This window comes from Mastomys coucha, unplaced genomic scaffold (assembly GCF_008632895.1).
Source record: "Mastomys coucha isolate ucsf_1 unplaced genomic scaffold, UCSF_Mcou_1 pScaffold11, whole genome shotgun sequence".
In the NCBI taxonomy this organism is placed as follows: Eukaryota; Metazoa; Chordata; class Mammalia; order Rodentia; family Muridae; genus Mastomys; species Mastomys coucha.
Window position 1 is genome coordinate 15,193,751 of NW_022196893.1, and position 20,242 is coordinate 15,213,992.

Here is a 20,242-nt window from a genome sequence, read left to right on the forward strand (position 1 = left end):
GCATCAGCACAGCCACACCTAGGCTCCCAAGCCTTATCTGGCTGTCACCTTCCTCTCCTCATGCAACTCTGGCTTCACCCACTCAGGACAAGGTCTACCTGACCTTGTTTTCTGCCCTTGACCTTGAACAAACCTTGAGTTCTTTACGATGGACCTAGTGACCCCCGACACCCCTCAGCTGAGCCCCCAGCCTCTCCCTCTTCGGCCCACTGCAACAAGTTACATTGCCCAGTTTCCCCGGCATACGACGTTTTAAAACATCACAACCAGCTTCAACCGGGGAAAACAGTTGACTTGATTTCTCCTTTATTAAAACTAAGGACGTCATTATAAAAACCACTATATAGAAAGACAAACACAGCGAGACAGCGCCAGTGTAACACACACCGTTATTACATCGGATTAGGTAGGGGGAGAATATTGATACTAGTTTTTTTTTGTTCTTTTTTGTTTGTTTGTTTTTCCTGGTCGTGGGCTCCGAGAGAGACCCTGTGCCTGCTCAACATGAGCCTGGCATTTCTAGCCTAGAGAACCTTCCTGCTCCATCCTGTCTACCTGCTTTGTCCCATGGACCCAGGGAGGAACAAGGCCTTTGCAGGAAGGGCTCCTGCCTCTCTAGGGCAGCCGGGCTCTGGTCCTGTGGCTTTGTTGGTTATTGCACGTTGCCCATATGCTCACCTGTGGACATTTGAAGGGGACATTTCCCCCTAGCTTGAACACAGACGGTGGGGGGAAAGAGACCAGATGTGAGAAACTGAGACACACGCCTAAAAAGCTCACACAAGTCAGGTACTAGCTGTAACCGATTGGGAGGCCATGGTGGCCCCGTGACTCTAGCTGCTGGCCCCACACTTAATTTACAGTTGACACTAACTGCAATATTTTAGAGGGAGGTTCTAGTTTGTCAAGGGTAAACGGGTTAGGGCTTTGACGTAAAGATAGGAGTGTTAACCACCCGAGTGACTGACTCACAGTTTAAATCAAGCATTTCTAGCACCGACTACCTGGCAGGAGTCTGGACTGGAAACAGTGGAGTGGGACAGGTAACGCCACCTCCAAGGTCACTTTTGTGGGAAGGACAGAGAAATGTTCTGTATTTATTCATTTATTTATTTATTGAGTGGGAGTGTTTCTGTTAGGCACAGAGTCGGGTCAGCAGTGGTAGACTGCTAGCCTGTCAGGGGACCGCCAGCCTGTCAGGGGACCACTGCCTGTTTTCTAATGCAACACCAGGCTCTGCACAGGAGAGGTTTCAGGTGAGCGCCAACGACACAGCAGGGACGCTGAAGCTGCTCAGCGAGTGTCTCCTGAGCAGATGAGGATTTGAGCAGCATAGGGGTGGTACATGTCCTGCACTGATGGCCTCAGCTGTCAATCATTCCAACCACAGCCAAGAAGCGCAGACACATTGTTGAGGCTGCAGAAGGGGCAGGAAACCATGGTGGTACCTGACACATGGTAGGCACACAGCCTCGTTTTCTAGAGGGCACAGAACACCACCTTTGCCCCAGGACATCATCCCCTCACAATCCTCTGACCAGGCAGACACTGGGACACACACGGTAAGCTGTGTGACTCAGCCCGCGGCTGCCGTTGCCCCAGCAGAGCTCCCAGGCAGACGGTACACGGGCTCCATGCTCTTCACACACACAGGAAATGCCTGCTCAGGTTGTCACCTGTGCCCAAATGCCAGGGGGACTCCCAAGCAATTCCTGTTAGTGGGAATCAAGCAGCTAGATTGACAAATTAAAACAAGCCGCTAAGAAATGTCTGGAAGCCCAAGGATCTTCTCACAGCCTCTTGCAGAGCATATCTATGTGTGTATATGTGTGTGAATGTATTTTTGGACATGTGTGAACATATGCATGTGGTATTTGAGGGTGTGCATGTATACATGAGTACTTATATCTGTTCTCAGTATACGTATGTATGTTCATAGGTGTTCATTACTGAACATGTGCAAATTACACTCACAGGTGTGTGTATATATCTGCACACATGTACATGTGCATATGTGTATACATTGTGTGTGTACATCTGCATGTATGGACACATGAACAAGTATAAGTTATGTTCACATGTGTGGGTGCGTGTATATGCGTGTATACATGTATGTGTTTCCTGGGTATGCATGTGTGTGTGTGTGTATGTGTGCACACATGTGCACGAGAGTGCTCCTGTTTGGATTAAGGCCTGTTGCACACTGGTTACAGTGACCATCAGACGCTTGGCCACTCCCACATGGGATGAGCAAGCCATTTCCTTGGTGAGTACAGCCAACCAGCGAGGAGTTCTGAAAGAAGGCTCCAGAGCACACACAGATGACAGGGCATAACACTGATCACTAGGGACACAGAGTTCCCACTGGGAAAAAGCCAGACAGACACGAGGACATTCCATGCCCCTCCGTGGGCACACAGTGTCTGCAGCTTCTCTGTTTCCTGTGGCTACTTGTTGCTGCTGGCATGTGTTGTAGCTGGAGGCTCATGGGAAGGAAGAGGCCAGATGCAGCTGGAGGAGACAGCGGTAGGAAGCTCGGCAGAGACACAGCTCAACCACTCTCCGGGACCTTGTCTCTACTCGGGGTCCTTTCAGGACATGCTACTCATTGGCACATCTGTCACCCACAGACACCACGGGCAGGGGACAGACTCTCATCATGGTCACCTGGGGTCCCGCAGCCCACCCAGGGCACTCACACACACACATGGACACAGCACTTGCCTCCAGTAGCTCTGGAGGCGGCACTGCGTAAGACCCTGACCTCTAACCCCTGTTTGCCAACTGAAGAAAGGAGGCTCAGAGAGGTGGGTGGTGGGTGAGCCAGGGTCAGTCATCTGGGAGGGAGCAGAGGGCCCAGGACCTGCTAAGTCAAAGGCTATATTGTCCTCTGGGGATGGGGGGTGCTCCTGTGTCCTGGACAGTGTCTAGATTCTTAGCCTCAGACACACATGAGAGATGCATCCCAGCAGATGCTAATCAGAAGCTTCCTGGGAACCTTCAGCTATTCCCTAGGAGGCCTCAGACGGGGACCTCCACCCCCACCCAGTACCCTGCTGTCTGCATGGCCTTGACCCTTCCTGAGCCTGAGGAAAGAGGCTTCACAGAGGAAGTAGCTCCGAGCCCTGTGCAAGCAGCTTCGAGAGTATCACCCAGAGCCACCACAATCCAGAAGTTGCCTCAATATCTGGTATGACTCCTTCCTCTCAGTACTGGGGAAACTGAGGCAGGAGGGCCTGGGATCACTTTGCTCCTGTGCTATCAGAATCTCTATCTTAATAGCCGCAGGATCCTTTTCCCTGCAGAGGCTCTGCCTAGGGGCAGGTTAAGTGCAGCCTGATCCAGCCAGTCCACTACTAAGAACCCTCCAGGTTGATGGCTGGCCCACACCCTAGGATGTTTCAGTGTGTGGGCGAAGATCCATGTCTACCTTTAATCAAGATCTGAGCATAGGCTCTCCAGGGTGTGTGCAGAGCACAGCAGGCTGGCTGCAGAGGCAGAGGCCAGCTGGCCCTATAGGCCTCTAGGGCCATCAGGGTGACAGCATCCATGCCTACAATGGGGGTTATCCCTCCCTCGTGTGGGTTGAAGAATGAGGAGCCTGCCAGAGTGGAAAGAGCTTTATGTCCTAGAACACAGTACTATCAGTGGCGAAGCCTTGTGTGTACGCCATTACGGTGACCACAGAGATCCACTAAGGTGCGCACAGAGACCCAAATGTGGATCCATCCCTTCACCTCTGCCGCTCCCGCTCCTGGCCATCCTGGATTGCTTCTAGAAAGCTGACAGGCACGAGAGTCTTGTGGCCTTTGGATTGGCTGCCACTTTTCCTGGGCACATTCCTCTTATCTAGATCTCATTTAGGCCCTGGCTTAAACCTCTCTGACCACCCAGCCCCCGCTCAGCCTCCATGATAAACCTTTGTGGCCTTCATGGGCACCTCCATGTGGCTCTTCCTTCCTTGCTGCCCACAGCGTGGGGGAGGGAAGGTCACTAACCCATATGGGGACAGCACTGATCAAGCGAGGATGCAGCTTGAGGAAGAATGGGCCACAGGGCTACAGGAGGGCAAGGGACACTTTGGCTTCCTTCATACGGGTGAGATGGCCATGTTTATATTGGCAATGCGGCCTCTGGAGATTGACAGGGTCACTTCTGGGGGATGCCCTTCCTTTGGTGTGCCCCAGGCCACTGGGTTTGGGACTGAGACGATGAACTCTTTGGGCAGATGTTACAGGCACCCAGGCTTTCTTGGAAACCCCCATTTTAAGTGGACAGATTCATAGAACACTGTGCTCTGGGTTTCCATAGGACCCATCATTGTGGCTGTGTGGTTTCCTCCCTTCAAGGTGTGGCACCCCACGGCAAAGCACGACCCCCTCACTGCACCCCCACCCCCTACTCCCATCCCCTCTCATCTCTGGACCTTATCGATGCCAACCCTGGTGCACAGCAGACATGTGGCTAGTGTGAGGCTCAGGCAATGACAGTGGGGGACCTGGGCTGGAGAGGTGCTGCACTCACTGGGAAAATGTCAGGTATGTGCTTCAATGACCACACTGGGGGACCTGGTTGTGGAGCCTGTTATACCCTGGGAACAAAATCTGAACTCAGGTTCTCATCACCCTGGGGCCAAACTATGGAGCTGATCTCTTCCTGCCACATAAATGTGGCACCCTTCCCCGAGCTGCACCATTTCCAATGACATTAGCACCCCCACCTCCCAGGGGCTGTGACGGTACACACAACACATCCAACCTAGGCTGCCCCCAGCCAGTTAAGATGCTTCCTCATTACTGCTACTATGGGAACAGATTCCACCAGAACCAACCGTCACTGGTATGCTCCAGTCCCCACTGCTTGTGGCGCAGGAAGGCTGGGCCCTGTGCCTACCGACTCTACCGGCTCACAGTTGCTGGCCACAGCAAGAGGCCTGAGCCTCAGACAAGGACATGGGCAAGACTCCTCAGCCACACGGCAACTTGTGCTCATCGGAGAACCTGCAGCCAGTGGCAATGGGGCTCAATGAAAAGCTAACTGACTGAACATATAGAAACACCCTGATCACACACGTGCGCGCACTCACTCACATTCAATATTCCGACACAGATAGGCCTAAGGGGGCCGCTATTGGAGGGGGCGGAGGCAGGGGAAACGTCAGTGTTTGGACCATGGTACAACTCATGGCCTCAAATCCCTCTGGCTGGGGTCAGCCAGGATAGCTTAGTGTTGGTCACCTCAGTCCACACCGAGTCTCTTCTCAGAAGCCACCAGCCCCAGAGAGAACTATTGCTTGCAGTCAGGTGGCTCAGAGCCCCTTTCCTGCACCCTGTCCCCGGACCCTGAGTTTGCTCCTAATCTCAGAAGTTCACAGAAGGGGGTTCTGGGCACAGGTGGTATTTCCTCTTTTGTTACCACATCACTGCCCCAGCTCTCCCTGGTGTCTTGGTTGAAGCTGCTCCTGGAGGCTGCACCAGGTGCTCCGGGTCTAGCCTCTTCCATCCTGAGGCACAGCAAAAGGGTTTTCTGGAGAGAACGGAAGAAAGAAGTACCAAGTGTCAATATGAGAAAAAAAGCCAAGAACATACGGCATTTGGACTTTAGACACAAGAAAGTCTGTGACGCCGCAGTTTTGTGGGATACTAGAGATCCTGGCCCATGCAGTAAGACAAGAAAAACATATGGAGTGCCAGGACTTGTATACAAAAATCCAAATCCCAATTAACTGTATACACTCTACCTGGAAAATCCAACAGAGTCAGAAGGCTTCTTATTAAAGCAGAGATCGCAAAGTAAATACATTTCTCACTCTTTAAGCCATCAGATCAACTTAGAAGGCCAATGACATTCATCTCCCACAGCTTGACTATACATCTTATATATCTTGGTTTGAAATAGTTCCAGTGAATACCTGTCACTGAACATGAGGTTTTTTTTTTTTAAATACTCTTTAGCCTTCCAAAGTACTCTGATTTGGGTGAAAATATATCCTTGTGTAAAGAGCTAACAATTGTTCAAACCAAATACAGATGCCATTCATATGGACTTATGCCTCTTGGATTCACTCTTTTAGACAGGTCTCCACGGCTTTGGGCCAGATAAAGTCATGGAAAGGAACCCAAGGTTTTCTTGGACAGGGGATGAGCCAGAAGGCCAGTGTGTAAGAGTGAGGATGTAAGAGAGGCCTGAAGACAAAAGACTGAGGGCTGTGACTGGCTGAGCAAGGCTGCAGGCGGGACAACAGGGAACACAGACAAAGTCAATCTACACCTGCGCCACAGATCACCATACTAAGGACAACTACCCACGGCCAGCGAGCTGGCTCAACCCCAAAGGTGCTTGCTCCCAAGCCCAGTAACCCACACGGTGAGAGGGAGAATCGACTCTCAAAAGTTATTCTCTGACCCTCACACATGACTGCAGTGTATACACACACACACACACACACACACACACACACACAGACACACAGACACACAGACACAGACACCCATGAAATAATGAAGTGAATGTAATTTAAAAAAAAAAAACCAAACAATAATGAAAAAAGAGCTACCCAACTGCAGATCCCTGTCTTCCCAGAGACCTTTGCAGATGAGGGTAACCACATGATGGCGTGACTGGCACAGGCAAGTCAAAGTCTACCCAGTTACAAGAGGGCCGAGGGGATTGGCTCTTTCCTTATCCTGTACTTCCAGGGCCTAGAATGGCAGCCAGCATACAGTAGGACCCAATAAATAGTTGTTAAATACATGAATGAACCGAGCAATTTAGAGGCTGGGCAAAAGAATTACCTTTCAAGCATGAGGTCAGCAGACAGATTTGCTTGATATGTTTTTGAATTACTGTCCCCACGAACCCTTCTTAAATAAATCACCAGCAGACAGGCTTGGGCACGTGAGGGGGTACAGTGGAGGCTCTTGCTCTAGAAGTATGTTTGAAAAAGCCCAAGAGTTCTGACAAGAACACAAGAGAATGGGAATGAAAACAGGGAAGTGGTATAAATAACAGATCGTAGGAGGGACGAGGTGAGGAGGAGGTGGTTTAGATAAACCAGGTCTGACTCATTTAGAGTTGGGGGTCTGAAGGATTCTTCAGAAGTATAAGTCAAATCAGAAGTATGAAGATGCTGAGGACAAAGGAAAACGGTGATTGGGAGACGACAGGAGAGGAAGGCTAAGTCAGTCAGCAATGACATTGTTCATTGTGGGGAGAAAAGAAAACACTGTATCAAGAAATAAATGATTAAGCCCATCACATCCCATAATAATTATGGAGGTAACCATGGCATCCAAACACAGTTTTCCGAATGATCAGAAGACATTTACACGGAAAATAAAACAAAGAAAACCCAGGCCATATGGGGGAAATTGACAGCCCCCACCAAAGCTCTAAAACGCAAAAATGTGTCATAAACCAGGACGACAGAAATGGGACTGAGTGTGTTTGCTGCAGCAGTAGACATTAATGAGCCGTACGAGCTAGCTAAAAAAGAAAAGGACGCTTAGTGGGGATTGCAGAGACATTTCACTTCAGGCCAAGTGACTCAGAAAGGCCCACACTTCAAGCCGCAGGAACCCACGCTTCAGAATGGTCAGATGGTAAATTCTGTTCTGTGTACTCTACCCCATTTCAGAAGAAAGCATGCATGCTGATACACATTTGCAAACCAGGAGGAACCGAGGGTCATGGTGGGAACGGCAGACAAAGGTGAAGTTGGGTCTAACTGGGCAGAGCCCTGTTGAATGCTTTCCTGATGCAAGTAGTCCTGGGGTCCATCCTCAACACTGAATGAACCAGGTGCGGTGGGAATTCTAGGCTACTTAAAATAAAATTGGGGGTGTGTTGGGGGAAGAGGCAGAAAGAACAAGAGAAGCAAGGGCAATTGTGAGGATGGAGGGCCAGTTACAATCAAAGTCTAACACTAGTAGTTCCCTGTGCACACCACAACACAACACAACACAACACAGCCTTGGTATTTGCTCCACATGGACATCTGGGAAAGAGAGGCAGATGGACTATCATTGGCACCCCATCTCTCCTCTCTCCATGATACATGGAGTGGCCAAAATGTACATAAGAGAAATCCCCCCGCCCCTTACACACACACACTCTAAATCCTCACATAAGTGTATATTAAATGGAGTCTACCCTTTATTTAAATGTTATTGAAAAAGTGCACACAATCAGGTCTAAATTTCAGAAAGCAGAATTAAAACATTATCTCGTTATAATAGAACAGAATTTGAATAAACAACACGAGTCAGGTGTAAGAGGTGCGAGCAACACATACTTACAATCTCAGCTTTCAAAACACAGTTTGAGGCCAGCCTGGGCTACATAGCAAGACTCAAACAAACACAAACACACAAACACACAAACACACAAACAAACAAACAGCTGGGGCTTAGCTGGTGCAGTACTTGCCATACAAGCATAAGAACCTGAGTTCAGAGCCCCAGCACCCACATAAAAAACTAAGTGCCATGGCACGCTCTTGTAATCCCAGAACTCAGGAGACAGACGGGAGGATCCCTCGGCTTGCTGGCCATCCAGTCTAGCCAAATGGATGAGCTCCAGGCTCAGTGAGAGACCTTGACTCAAACTGTAAAGTGGAAAGTGATTAGGGAAGACACATGGTGTTATCCCATAGCCTCCACATGCATGTGCACACAAATGTACATATATACACGTGAACACACACACCAGAGAAAAACTGCAGAACAAAATAAAATCTACTACCCAAAACCTTATGAACTCTTTAAAAAAATTCCTGAGTCAAAAAGTGTAAGGGGGCTCAGCGGTTAAGAGCACTGGCTGCTCTTCTAGAGGTCCTGAGTTCAATTCCCAGCACCCACATTGTGGCTCGCAACCATCTGTAATGGGATTCAATACTCTTTTCTGCTGTGTCTGAAGAGTGTACTCACATGTACAAAAAACAAATAAATCTTTTTTAAAAATGAGCGAGAGAATGAAGAATAAAAATTGCAAAACACCGGGCAAGAAAAGCAGGAGTTTCAAAAGGGGTCAAAAGTGAAAATAGCATCTCCAAATCTGAGTGGTGCAGTCAAAGCTTAGTCTTAGCTACGCCACTCCCCCCACCCTGCCCTGCCCTCAGAAACACAAAAATACAAGTGGATCACCAGACTCGAATGGACAGGACAAAAACCAAACCAAACAAACAAGACCTAGGAAGTCACAGGAAGCAAGAAAGAAATTTAAAAACATCAGCCCAAGGATGAAGCTCATAAGCAAACAGAGCTGTTGGTTCTCTGGAGAACAGTGGGCTGCGTGAACAGCTGGGGATTCCAACACAGCAGAAGTGGGGAGAGACAAAAGGCAAGATGGTAGCTGGCAAAGGAGGACCGTGTGCTTTCTGTCCAACCCCAGTCTACAACTAGACTGGCTCTCCCAAGATCCCCACGCTGCCAAATCTGTGCTCATCAATTACCAACCCCGGCACTGGCCTAGTGGTGCTACCTCAGTGATGGCTGCTGCTCCTGAGCTTTCTCCCGCTTCTTCCTGATTTCTGAGGCTGCTGCTGCCCAGGTCCCTGATGGCCAACCCTCCCAGACATCTTCATCTCAGACTGTGACATGTTTTGAATATGCTTGGCCCAGGGAGTGGCACTATTTGGAGGTGTGGCCTTGTTGGAGTGGGTGTGTCACTGTGGGCATGGGCTTAAGACCCTCACCCTAGCTGCCTGGAAGTCAGTCTTCCATTAGCCATCTTCAGATGAAGATGTAGAACTCTCAGCTCCTCCTGCACCATGCCTGCCTGGATGCTGCCCTCCTCCCCACTTGATGATAATGGACTGAATCTCTGAACCTGTGAGCCAGCCCCAATTAAATGTTGTCCTTTATAAGACTTGCCTTGGTCATGGTGTCTGTTCACAGTAGTAAAACCCTAACTAAGACAGACTGTATTTCCAGCCTCAGTGTTTTCCAAGGACTTCAAACACTACCCACACAGTACTGTTCTAGTGTTTTCTGATGCTGTAGTAAACACCACGACCAAGACCGACTTGGAGAGGAAAGAGTTTACCCTAGCTTACAGGTTACAGTTCCTTATGGAGTGAAGCCAAGGCAGGAACTCAAGGCAGGAGCCTGAGGCAGAAACAACGCTCTTAATGGTTGCTCCAGGCTCACCCCCAGCTACCTTCCTTCCTCAGCCCATGGCCCCTTGCCTAGGAAAGTTATCCCCTACAGTGGACTGGGCCCCCCTACACCAACAGACAATCAAGAAAATGCTTCACAGACATGCCCACAAGCCAATCCGATGGAGGCGATTCTTCAGCCCACCTTCCCTCTTCCTGGGTGTGTCAAGTCAACAAATCAACCACCACAGGCTAATGTTACTTTTTCTTGTTCCAGTGACTATAAGAAGTAAACCATGACATTGGACCATCTTAATCATGACATCAGCTACGCATGATCAAGAAATACTGGGCCTGCTAACACTTGCTCATCTACCTTCCCCAACCAGGGTAAAAGTTTAGAGTAAGAAAATTGCTAGCTGCCAAGCTTGCCTAACCACTCAAAGATGCCACTAAGCCATGTACCCCATGGGCTTTGAAATAACCAGGATGTAGGATGTACAGATAAAGCCATGCGCCAGCCTTGTGGGTGACTGATGGTGACATGTGCCAGCGTACCCTGATTACTCAGCCAGTGAGGAAAAGGGGAGAGGGCATGGGTGCGGGGCTAGAGAAATAGTCCTTTGCTGCGCGAATTTATGAAGTCAAAATAAACTAACCCTCCTCGCTACTATGAGTAGTGCTGATTATGAGTGGGGTTCCTGGTTCCCCACAGTGACCGCATTCCTCCAAAGAAGCAACTTAGGTCATGGCAGATATATCTGGGCTCATGGTTTGAGGGTACCTTCCATCATAGCAGAGAAGGGCAGAGCAGACGGAACAGCTCTGCGCTGCAGCCCTCAGAAGCAGGAACTCTGGCGCTCTGGCTCAGATCTGGGAGGATCCAGAGGCAGACAGCAGACAGGAAGCAGAGGCCAACCAGCTACCCACTTCCTCCACTGAGCTGCCCTCTCTTTTTCCTTACGAGATGTGGCCTAACCAGCCACCTTACACGCCCATCGCCATTCCTTTCTCGTATGATGGAATAAGCCCTTCTGCTCTTCAGCTGTCTTGTCACAGCATTGAGCCAACTGACACACGGTGCCCCTGATTGCCACGCCCTCATCTGGAACCCTAACTGCCCTTGTAGAGGTCCCTGGCTTGCCGAGGCCTGTCTCAGGGTCTCCATGTCATGTGGATCTGTCATTATCAGTCACAATCGACACGGGATACGCATGCCATTTCCCAGCATGCTCTGCCCATTCTCCCACAATGGTACCTTTGGCTGCCATGGTTAAATCATAACTCCTCCTTCCGTTGCTCAACTCAGGCTGCTCTCTTTGTCGCAGACGCTGCCCTGCTGACAGCTCAGGTCATTTACTCTGTGTCTCTCCTTAAGCCAGGCTTGGTGTTGGTTTGGCCACACTGAAACCCCCGGGGCCATGATGTTGCCCAGCACACATAGACCACAGATTAACCAAGTGAACACAGTGAACCAAGCAACCAAGCAACCAAGCAACCAAGCAACCAACAGGGCTTCCCCCCTCCATTCTGGCCTCTCTAATCCCTGCAGCTCCTCCCTTGCCCCCTTTCTGTGGTTCACCCCCAGGTACAGTCCTACCAGGCTCTCCGAGCTCACCTTCAAAACAGTTCAACACACGGGGCCATCTTACTTCTTCAGCATCTGGGTACCTCTGCCTCAGGGCCTCTGCTGTACTTGGACTGCTGGTCTAGCCATTGATACAGGACTCAATTTTCAATGACCTCCTGCCCCAGTATATACAGCTCTCGCTCTCTCTCTCTCTCTCTCTCTAATCCATTCTTCTCTCATATATCACATCCCAACCTCAGTGTCCCCTCCTGCTTCTCCTCCCAGCCCCTCCCTGCCCCTACTTCCCCTCTCCCCCAAACCTCCCCCTCCTCTGTTTCCTTTCAGAAAAAGACAGACTTTTCAGGGATATCAACTGAACACAGCATGCCAAGTTACATTAAGACTAGGCACAACCCCTCACAGTAAGGCTAGATGAGGCAATCCAATAGGAGGAAGGGGTCCCGAGAACAGGCACTAGAGTCAGAGACAGCCCTCTGTTCCCACTCTTAGGAGTTTCACAAGAACACCAAGCAACGCAACCATAGTACATATGCAGAGGACAGAGGTCAGACCCAAACCAGCCCCGATTGTCGATTCAGTCTCTGTGAGCCCCTATGAGCCCTGCTGAGTTGATTCTGTGGGCCTCGTTCTCCTGGTGTCCTTGACCCCTCTGGCTCCTACAATCCTTCCTCCCCCTCTTCTGCAGGATTCCCCAAGCTCGCCTAGGGTTTAGCTGTGGGTCTTTGTATCTGCCCCCCTCAGTTTCTGGATGAAGCCGCTCTGGTGACGATCCTGCTAGGCTCTGGTCTACAGGTATAGCAGAGTATCATTGCACTCCTGGCTTTCTAACATGGGTGCTGAGGACAGAACTCGGGCCCTCAGGTTTGAGTGGCAAGTGCTTTATTGACTGAGGTCAGATAACCCCATTCCCCACTGCCCAACTGCATTTTCAATAATATCTTGTACACGGTGTAAATCAATAAATTTTGGAAGAACCCATTCTATATTGGCTTCCTTGGTGGGTTCAGTCCTGATGCCTGGGCTGTGACCTTAGGGGCCTCTCATTGCTGGATTCTATTCCTCTTCCAGGTTTGTAGCCTCCAGTATGAAAGTCCCTCCAGTAATTTCAGGATATGTCCCACACACTAGACAGGTCCTCCCTGCTTTCACCTGGGAAAACTCCTACACATCCCTCAAGAACCCTCACTGGGTGTCCCTTACCCAAGCTTCCCTGCCTCCCACGGGCCTCAGTAACATGTCACCCCATATCCCACATCATGGTAAAGGGGCCTGGGCTTCACTGACTATCAAGTGGTCCTGGGTTCAGAAATGCTGTGTGACTCTGGGCAAGTACGTTACTTAATGTCTTAGGGTCTCAGGCCCACCAGTTGCCACTCCAGGCCTGCAGGACTTTTTTACAGCAGGCTGTTGACCACAGTGACATGCCTAGGCTGGCATTAGCCACAGCAGAGACCACCATGCATGTTAGTATGCCTGGCCTTGCCCTAACTTTCTGGAAGGAACCTTCATAGTGATCACAGCTGGTCACACGGAGCCCGGGTTGAAGAAACTGTTCCTGACTAGTTACTGGCTCCTGTCCCACAGGAGTGCCTGGTCACTACACGTCTTGCTGTCCCCCAAACCCTCACTGGCTCCAGCCCCAGAGGAACTAGGGCCAGTGGCAGCTTCACTCCTTCACTCAGGGCCGATGCAGGATCAGGAGATTCCCTGCAATGTGTGGTCACATTAAAAATTGGGTCATGGGGCCAGGCAGTGGTGGTGTACTCCTTTAATCCCAGCACTTGGGAGGCAGAGGCAGGCAGATTTCTGAGTTCAAGGCCAGCCTGGTCTACAGAGTGAGTTCCAGGACAGCCAGGGCTACACAGAGAAACCCTGTCTCAAAACCAAAAAAAAAAAAAAAAGCGTCCCGGGAGACCTGGCCTGGTCCTCAGTCCTCAGTGAGTGAGGACCTCAGTTTAGTGAGGCCTAAACAGGAAGTTGGTTGGTATTGGGAACAGCCTGGTTGAAGACATCCAGAAAACCATAGCAGACCTCGACTCTAGATGAAGGTCCTTAGACTCCATCCCAGGGCGCTTGGGATTCTAGAAAATTCTAAGAAAGGCAAGTTAGGGCAGGGAAGTGTTGGCGCTACTGGGCTAGGCCTTCTCAGAGTGCTCTCCTCTGTGCTCCCCATCCTCAATAGCCCACTTTCAAATTTTACTACAACAGGACTTGGGAAAGGAGGGGACCGTTGACTTGTCCAGGGTCAATGTCCAGCCAGCTGGAGGTTGGCCTGTGCCACTAACCACTGAGCAATACTGCCTCCAACCTGCACCTGAGCCAGGCAAGGTGGGGGGGGGGGGCACGAGAGGAGAAGCTGTGCAGCTGGCAGGCAGGCTAGGCCAGCATCTGCATCCTGATTGAAATGAGATAGAGCACCTGGCAATTTGAATAGTAATGAACGCTTCCAGAATGCCAAGCGAGTCTGGAACAATAACAGCAAAGGAGAGATGAAAGCCTTCTGACTAAGTGCAGGTGAAGTGTGGACATGGCTCCTGGGATGACAATAGCTCAGAGCCACTTAGCACCGGCTGGATGCACGCCCGGGCCAGGACCGTGACACATTTCTGGGGTGTTCTCCCAGCAACCCTACGGTTGGGACAGCGTTAAGCACATTTTACAAGGGAGCAGAAGGCAGGGATACTGGGAGAACCATGGGTTGGGGGTGGTGGCAGATGCAGTCCCAGGGCATAGTGGCAGCCTGGGTGGTAGATGTGATCCCCACCAAGTGGCAGGTTTCCAGTAGGAGGCGCTATTCCTGCAATGATACAAAAACGCATTCAGGTGCCCCAGGCTCGCACTGGGGCTGGATGAAGATGTGAGCAGACCAGTCAACACCCACCCTTAAGCAGCAGGAGAGCTGAGCACACACCTGCCCTGACTGCCACACCCTGATGCGGATGAGGCCTCTAAGCAGGTCCCCTGTTCCCACCCCTGGGAACTGTGGTTCCACCTTGCAAGTCAGGAAGCTTGCTGCTGGGATTCTGTTCAGGATCCTAACAAGAGGTGTGGTCGGTTGAGCACAACCAGGACCGAGTTAGGGAGGAAAGTTCTCAGAAGCAGTTAAGGGCACTAGCTGCTCTTGCAGAGGACCCAGATTTGATTCCCAGTACCATTGCCTACAGCTCCAACTCCAGGGCATCCAACTCCCACTTCTGGCCTAAACAGGCCAGAAACAGTCACACAAGTGGTACACAGACTTAGGCTAAGCACCCATACACATAAAATTTAAAAAAAAAATTTTTTTTTTTTAAAGAACAGAAACAGAGATCAGACAGCAGCTGCTGTGGGGTAGGACTGTGGGCCAGTGAGGAGGGATGCCTCAAGACATCTCCTCACAGCCTCCTGAAGGAGTAGAAATGCCAGCTTGATATTAGAGTCAGACATGCCATGGCTCTGGGATCTCTCAGTTCAGAAGTCCCTGGGTCCTAGGGTCCCATGACTCTGGGTTCTCTGGGCTCCAGAGTCCCTTGGGTTTGGTGTCCCTCAGCTTTGCCCCATACTGTAGGACTTTTCAGTTTGCTTCTGCACCCAGCCCTCTGCTTCTCAGTTTTGTGTCCCTTTGTTTTGAGTGAGTCTTGGGTGGTCAGCGAGGACTGGACTGGCCACTAGCAGTGTGGACCAGGTCCTGGCTAGCCCCCAGAACAAACCATTGCTTCCCTAACTAGCTATTGTCACCTGCTTCCACGAGCCTCCTCCCTCAGATCTGCTCAGCAGGGCTGGGCGTGGATACTATGTAAGTAGGGAGAGTCTCTGAAGGACAGGATGACCTTCACAAGCCAGCGGCTGGTGCCACCATCACTCAAAGGGTTCCAAGTTGGTGGCCACAAGACTCCAGCTCCTGGAGCAAGGAGGCTTCCAGGTTCAAGTTCAAGCAGCAAGAGGTAGGGTAGCCCATTGGTTCCAACACAGGTTCCAGAGGGGAATGTGTGTGTGTGTGTGTGTGTCCAGTAGCAAATGCCTTAGTAAGCGTCACTTGGGGTCACCCAACAGGACAGACTGGCTGTGACCTCAGTGCAAAGAGACAAGCAAGGAGGCTGGTGTGCAGGAGAGTGAGTCTGGCTTGCACACATCTCTGCCGGGGACATGGCGGCCTCTTGCAGCCAACTTCTCTTTGGCTGTTTGATATTGGCTGTGCTCATGATCTTTCAGAACTAAAGTAGCATTAAACGGCAGGAAGGACTCCCACCATGAGGTGGGTCAGGCAGCATCCTTTCCTTTCTCCTCACTCAGGGTCTGGCTCCCTTCCTCTCCCCACTGGGTCTCCCAGAGAAATGGGGTGGCCCCACAAATGATGATGCTGTCGGCAGAGGGGGTCCAGTTACTCTGCCTGAGGACACTGTGCTACTGTGAAGAATCTAATGTGTGAGATGAAGATGTGGGTCAGCTGCTAGAGGGCTAGCTCAGCATGCCTGAAGGCCCGTGTTCCATGCCCAGAACATCATAAAGTGGGTATGGGAAAGCAGGAGGATCAGACATCCAGGGTCAGCCTGGGCTACACAAAACTCTGCTTCAAAACAAGGAGTTTTGACACGATCCCTGTCCTTTCTATCAGAGGAAACTGCGGAGGCTGAAGGGGATGTCCTTGTCCTACTGGCCAGGGAGCCTCTGTGGGGATGGGCCAGGCGTTTCTTTGGCACGGGGTGGTGGGCAGCACGGCTCGGGAGTGGGGCTACAGGCAGGTTGTGTGCTCTGGAGCTCCCTCATTCCAATCTTTCCTGCTACCCTCCTCCCTGTCGCCTTTCTCTCTCTGCCGTGGGAGGCTCATGCCTTTTAACACACACATCCTGGCTGTTAATTTTTAATGTCACGCTGGTCAATAATTGATGGCTCCGCTTTAACAGGAAACCCGTGTTCTACATCAGCTGTCTCTCAGTGCCGCCCTTCCCTCGAAGGCCTCTGTCTGGAACTGCCCACCTCCCGCCCCACGGGAATCAAGACTCCTTCATCTCCTGCATCAAAGGTTTCAAACCACTTACCCACTCTTGTCCCATTAGCATCTCCAGCAGCCCGGGAAGGTCAGGAGGTTCTGTGGAAAGGTGGAACCGAGACATGGAGGGTCACGGCTGCTCACAGTCAAATAGCAAGAAAGGGTAGAGAGTAGAATAGGGTGCCCACTCCTGCCCAGGACTCTGTCTTGGCCCGACGGACTCTGATGATTCAGGTATGCCCTGTTCTGGACAGGGTACAGACTAAGTGGTTAGGGCTCTTACTGCAGTGGATACAGGGAGAGAGGTCTGCAGAAGTATCACCCCATCAAAGAAATGTCCTCACCAAGGTTCTGAGGGATGAATAGGAGTTTGCTATGGCTGCGGAGCAGTACTAAATGCTGGGATCAGGTCTATTGTGCATCCTCAGCCCTGACCTGCATCCCAGTCTCAGGCCTATGTCTTGTGAATAGTGTGGAATACATCTACAGCCCCTAGGGTGCCATCCCTTTCCCCGATTATCCATGGTTGTCTGTCCCTCTAGTCCTACTTGCATTCTTTTAAACCTGGGTGCAGATGGGACCTGTTTCTGCTTTCTGCGGCCTAACCTGGTAGACACTGAGGTCCAGCACAGACTCTGTCATGGTTAGCTTTAGCAGTCAACTTCACACAAACGTAGAGTTGTCTGGGAAGAAGGACTCTCGGCTGAAGAAATGCCCAGATCAGAGCAGCCTGTGGGCATGTCTGTCGGGCATTTTCTTGATTGCCAGTTGTTGTGGGCCCGGCCCACTGTGGGTGGTGGCATCTCTAGCCAGATAAGCCTGGGCTGTATAAGAAAGCTAGCGAAGCAAGCTAGGAGTGAGCCACTAAGGAGCAGTCTCCTGTAGTCTCTGCTTCAACCTTCTGCCTTGAGTTCCTGCTTTGGCTTCCCTAGATGAAATCAGTAAGCCAAATAAACTCTTTCCTCCCCAAGTTGCCCTGGTCAGTATTTTATCACAACCACAGAAAGCAAACTAGGACACCCTCCTAGTGCCCTCTCATAGGGGTGGGGCACAGAGAGAAGCTCCAAGCACAGTATGTGAACACATTCACTTCCTGCATGGTACACAAGGACATACTATGTCTCACAGAACCCATAGGACACCCACATGCTGCTTACATTCAACCATGAATCAGAGAACACACACACACACACACACACAGACACAGAACACACACACAAACACACACAGACAAGACATACCCAGATACACATACACAGAGACACAGAACACACATACATATATAGCCACACACAAAAAGACAGACACAGACACAAAACATACACATACAGACACACACAGACACACAGAGAGACAAACAGGCATACACAGACACAAACACACACACACAAATAGACACAAACATAGACAGACAGACAGATAGACACAGATACCACCCCTCATCCTTGTTCACTGCTGCCAAAACAGCCGGAGACAAGCCATCTTTTATGGGTTTTACCCAGCATCCCTGCTGGGCTTCCATGCCTGCTGGAGACCCAGCTGTTCTTTGGGCATCGCATACCTCTTTTTAACCTGCAGCCTGTCCTGTCTACTGAGGATCCATCCTACCTTTCTTTCCTCTTTTCTCCTGAGAACCAGAGTGCCCAGTCTTCAGTACACTGGCCTACTATGCCATGCCCAAGTCTCTCTGGAGTCTGCTGTGCTCTCTGCCTGCCCTGTGCCTACCTCTTTCAGGTCCCATCTACTCCAGAGCAGCCCTTGGAGCCCCAACCCAGCCTGGGCATGGTCACTGCTCCCCTTGGTGCCACTTGCCCACTGTGGTACTTGGCTTCCCCAACCCCCACCTGGAGGCTCAGATTTCTCAGACTAATGGACTCTGGGCTCTTGTCTCCAGGCACCACAAAGAGCTCTGCCCCCTCCTCCTGCTGTCAGCTTGGAGACACACTATTGCCATTGACTGACTAATGGCTTTTAGGAAGACAGAGTATTGGTCCATTACATGTGTGTATCGATCAGGACCCATCTGGACTGGAGCTCTGCGAGGCAACAAAGACACCCATCCTTAGAAACACAGAAGCGGCATAGTAGAGGCAGGGACACAGTGATTACAAGAGGGAGACTTGTGTTTCTCTGACTGAGTGTCAACTAGCCCTCTATTATACCCTCTGACCCCTGACTCGGTCCTACGTAATAAGGTGTCTTACATGGGTGTCACCTCTCTCACTGTGAGGGCACTGGTCAGGAAATGCCCAGAGAGGCCATTGGGCAGCTCAGATCAGGAGATCATGGGAAGAGGAGGTTGGGAGGGGCAGTGGAAGCGAGGCCTGTCCCCATGTTAAGTATCAGCCAAGCATCCCTGGATTAGAGGAGACTCTTGTCTCCATAAATCTCCGGTAGAGTGTCAGGTGGTCACTTGGCTGGAGCAGGGGGTGTTGAGTAATGGAGGCTGTGGGCCCTGCATAGCTGTGCATCCTGGCTCTTCCCACCCAGACCCACGACACCTAGCTCCAGCCGCTGAGCCTTTCTGAAACCCAGCCAGTGGCAGCCGGCATGACTGAGGAAGTAGATATTGGAGTACAAACATGCAAGGACCAATGGATCAACAAATTCAACCCCAGGTCCCTTCTCTTATGTGAGTGAAGGAGCAATGACATAAGCTGTCCTCTATTTCTATCTGGAGTGGGACATGTCCTCTAACTCACATGAGTGGGAAGGGGCAGGTGGGTGTGGCCTTTCTTGGGGTCCTTCTCATGAGTAGATTGCTGTGGCTCAGAGAGTGATGATAGGGATTCTGTCATGGATGTAGAGGGATGTCTCCTCCCCTTATGGAGGGTCCTACCTGGCCTTTATGAAATGCCTCTTGGTTAACAACTCATAGGTCTGGTAGCTCTACTTACACAATGTCTGTGTTAGGACACTTGAATGAAAGTTCCATACACGTGTGTGGGTTGGGTTACATCAGCCCCCCCACATCAGAGTTCAGGCCTGTGTGAGGGAGGCCAACTGGGAAATGGATGCCCTGTTGCCAAGTTCCCAAGCTCCCAGCATACCTGTTTGTTCTCTCTCAAAGTCCCTGCTTCCCCCGGGTAGGCAAGTAGAGGCTTCCTCAAAGACGCAGGAATTCAGAGCAAGAGCTGCCCTCCCCAGCCAGCTGAGAGGTTGCTGGTCTTTCAGAGACTTAGTCTGCTGGGAACTGAGACTGGAAGAGGCACCTGTGACCTCCCTGCTCAGTCAAGGTCACCCTGGAATGGTCTTCCGAAATGGCTGCCCTGACTGTCTCTAAGGTGTGTCTGCCCTTGATGGAAGGCATTGATTTTTTCCAAGCAAAGCAGGCGGAGGTCAGTGTGGGCCTTCTCTGAGTCAGCGGTGGCTTCGGAAGGCTCTGAGCTCTGCCTGCTTTGTCCCTCCTTCAAAAAGCACTGGTTGTCCAAGTGAGGGTCCTGTGATGTCTCTGGAACCCTTGGCACCAGTCAGGCTGGCATGGAAGCAGGCTGGCATGGGAAGCTGGTAAAGAAGAGCCTATGATGGCCCCGTCAGGGACAAAAGACCTGGCAGTACAGAACCAGTGGCCAGTCCTGCTTTCAAC

At 51.0% G+C, this 20,242-nt stretch overlaps 1 protein-coding gene across 5 annotated transcripts in view; it reads right to left on the minus strand.

Annotated features, from left to right (window-relative positions):
* Positions 1 to 292: 292 nt before the first annotated feature.
* Shisal1 (shisa like 1) overlaps positions 293 to 20,242 on the minus strand; it is a 68,286-nt gene continuing 48,336 nt past the window's right edge. For 3 of the 5 annotated variants that reach the window (XM_031351442.1, XM_031351418.1, XM_031351451.1), the window contains exon 5: positions 293 to 5,526. In XM_031351442.1, coding sequence (XP_031207302.1) covers position 5,526 — 1 coding nt within the window. In that variant the 3' untranslated portion in view covers positions 293 to 5,525. Of the gene's footprint in view, positions 5,527 to 13,674; positions 14,485 to 16,705; positions 16,756 to 20,242 lie in introns of those variants that run through there. The other 2 variants (XM_031351426.1, XM_031351434.1) reach the window with 2 other exon arrangements.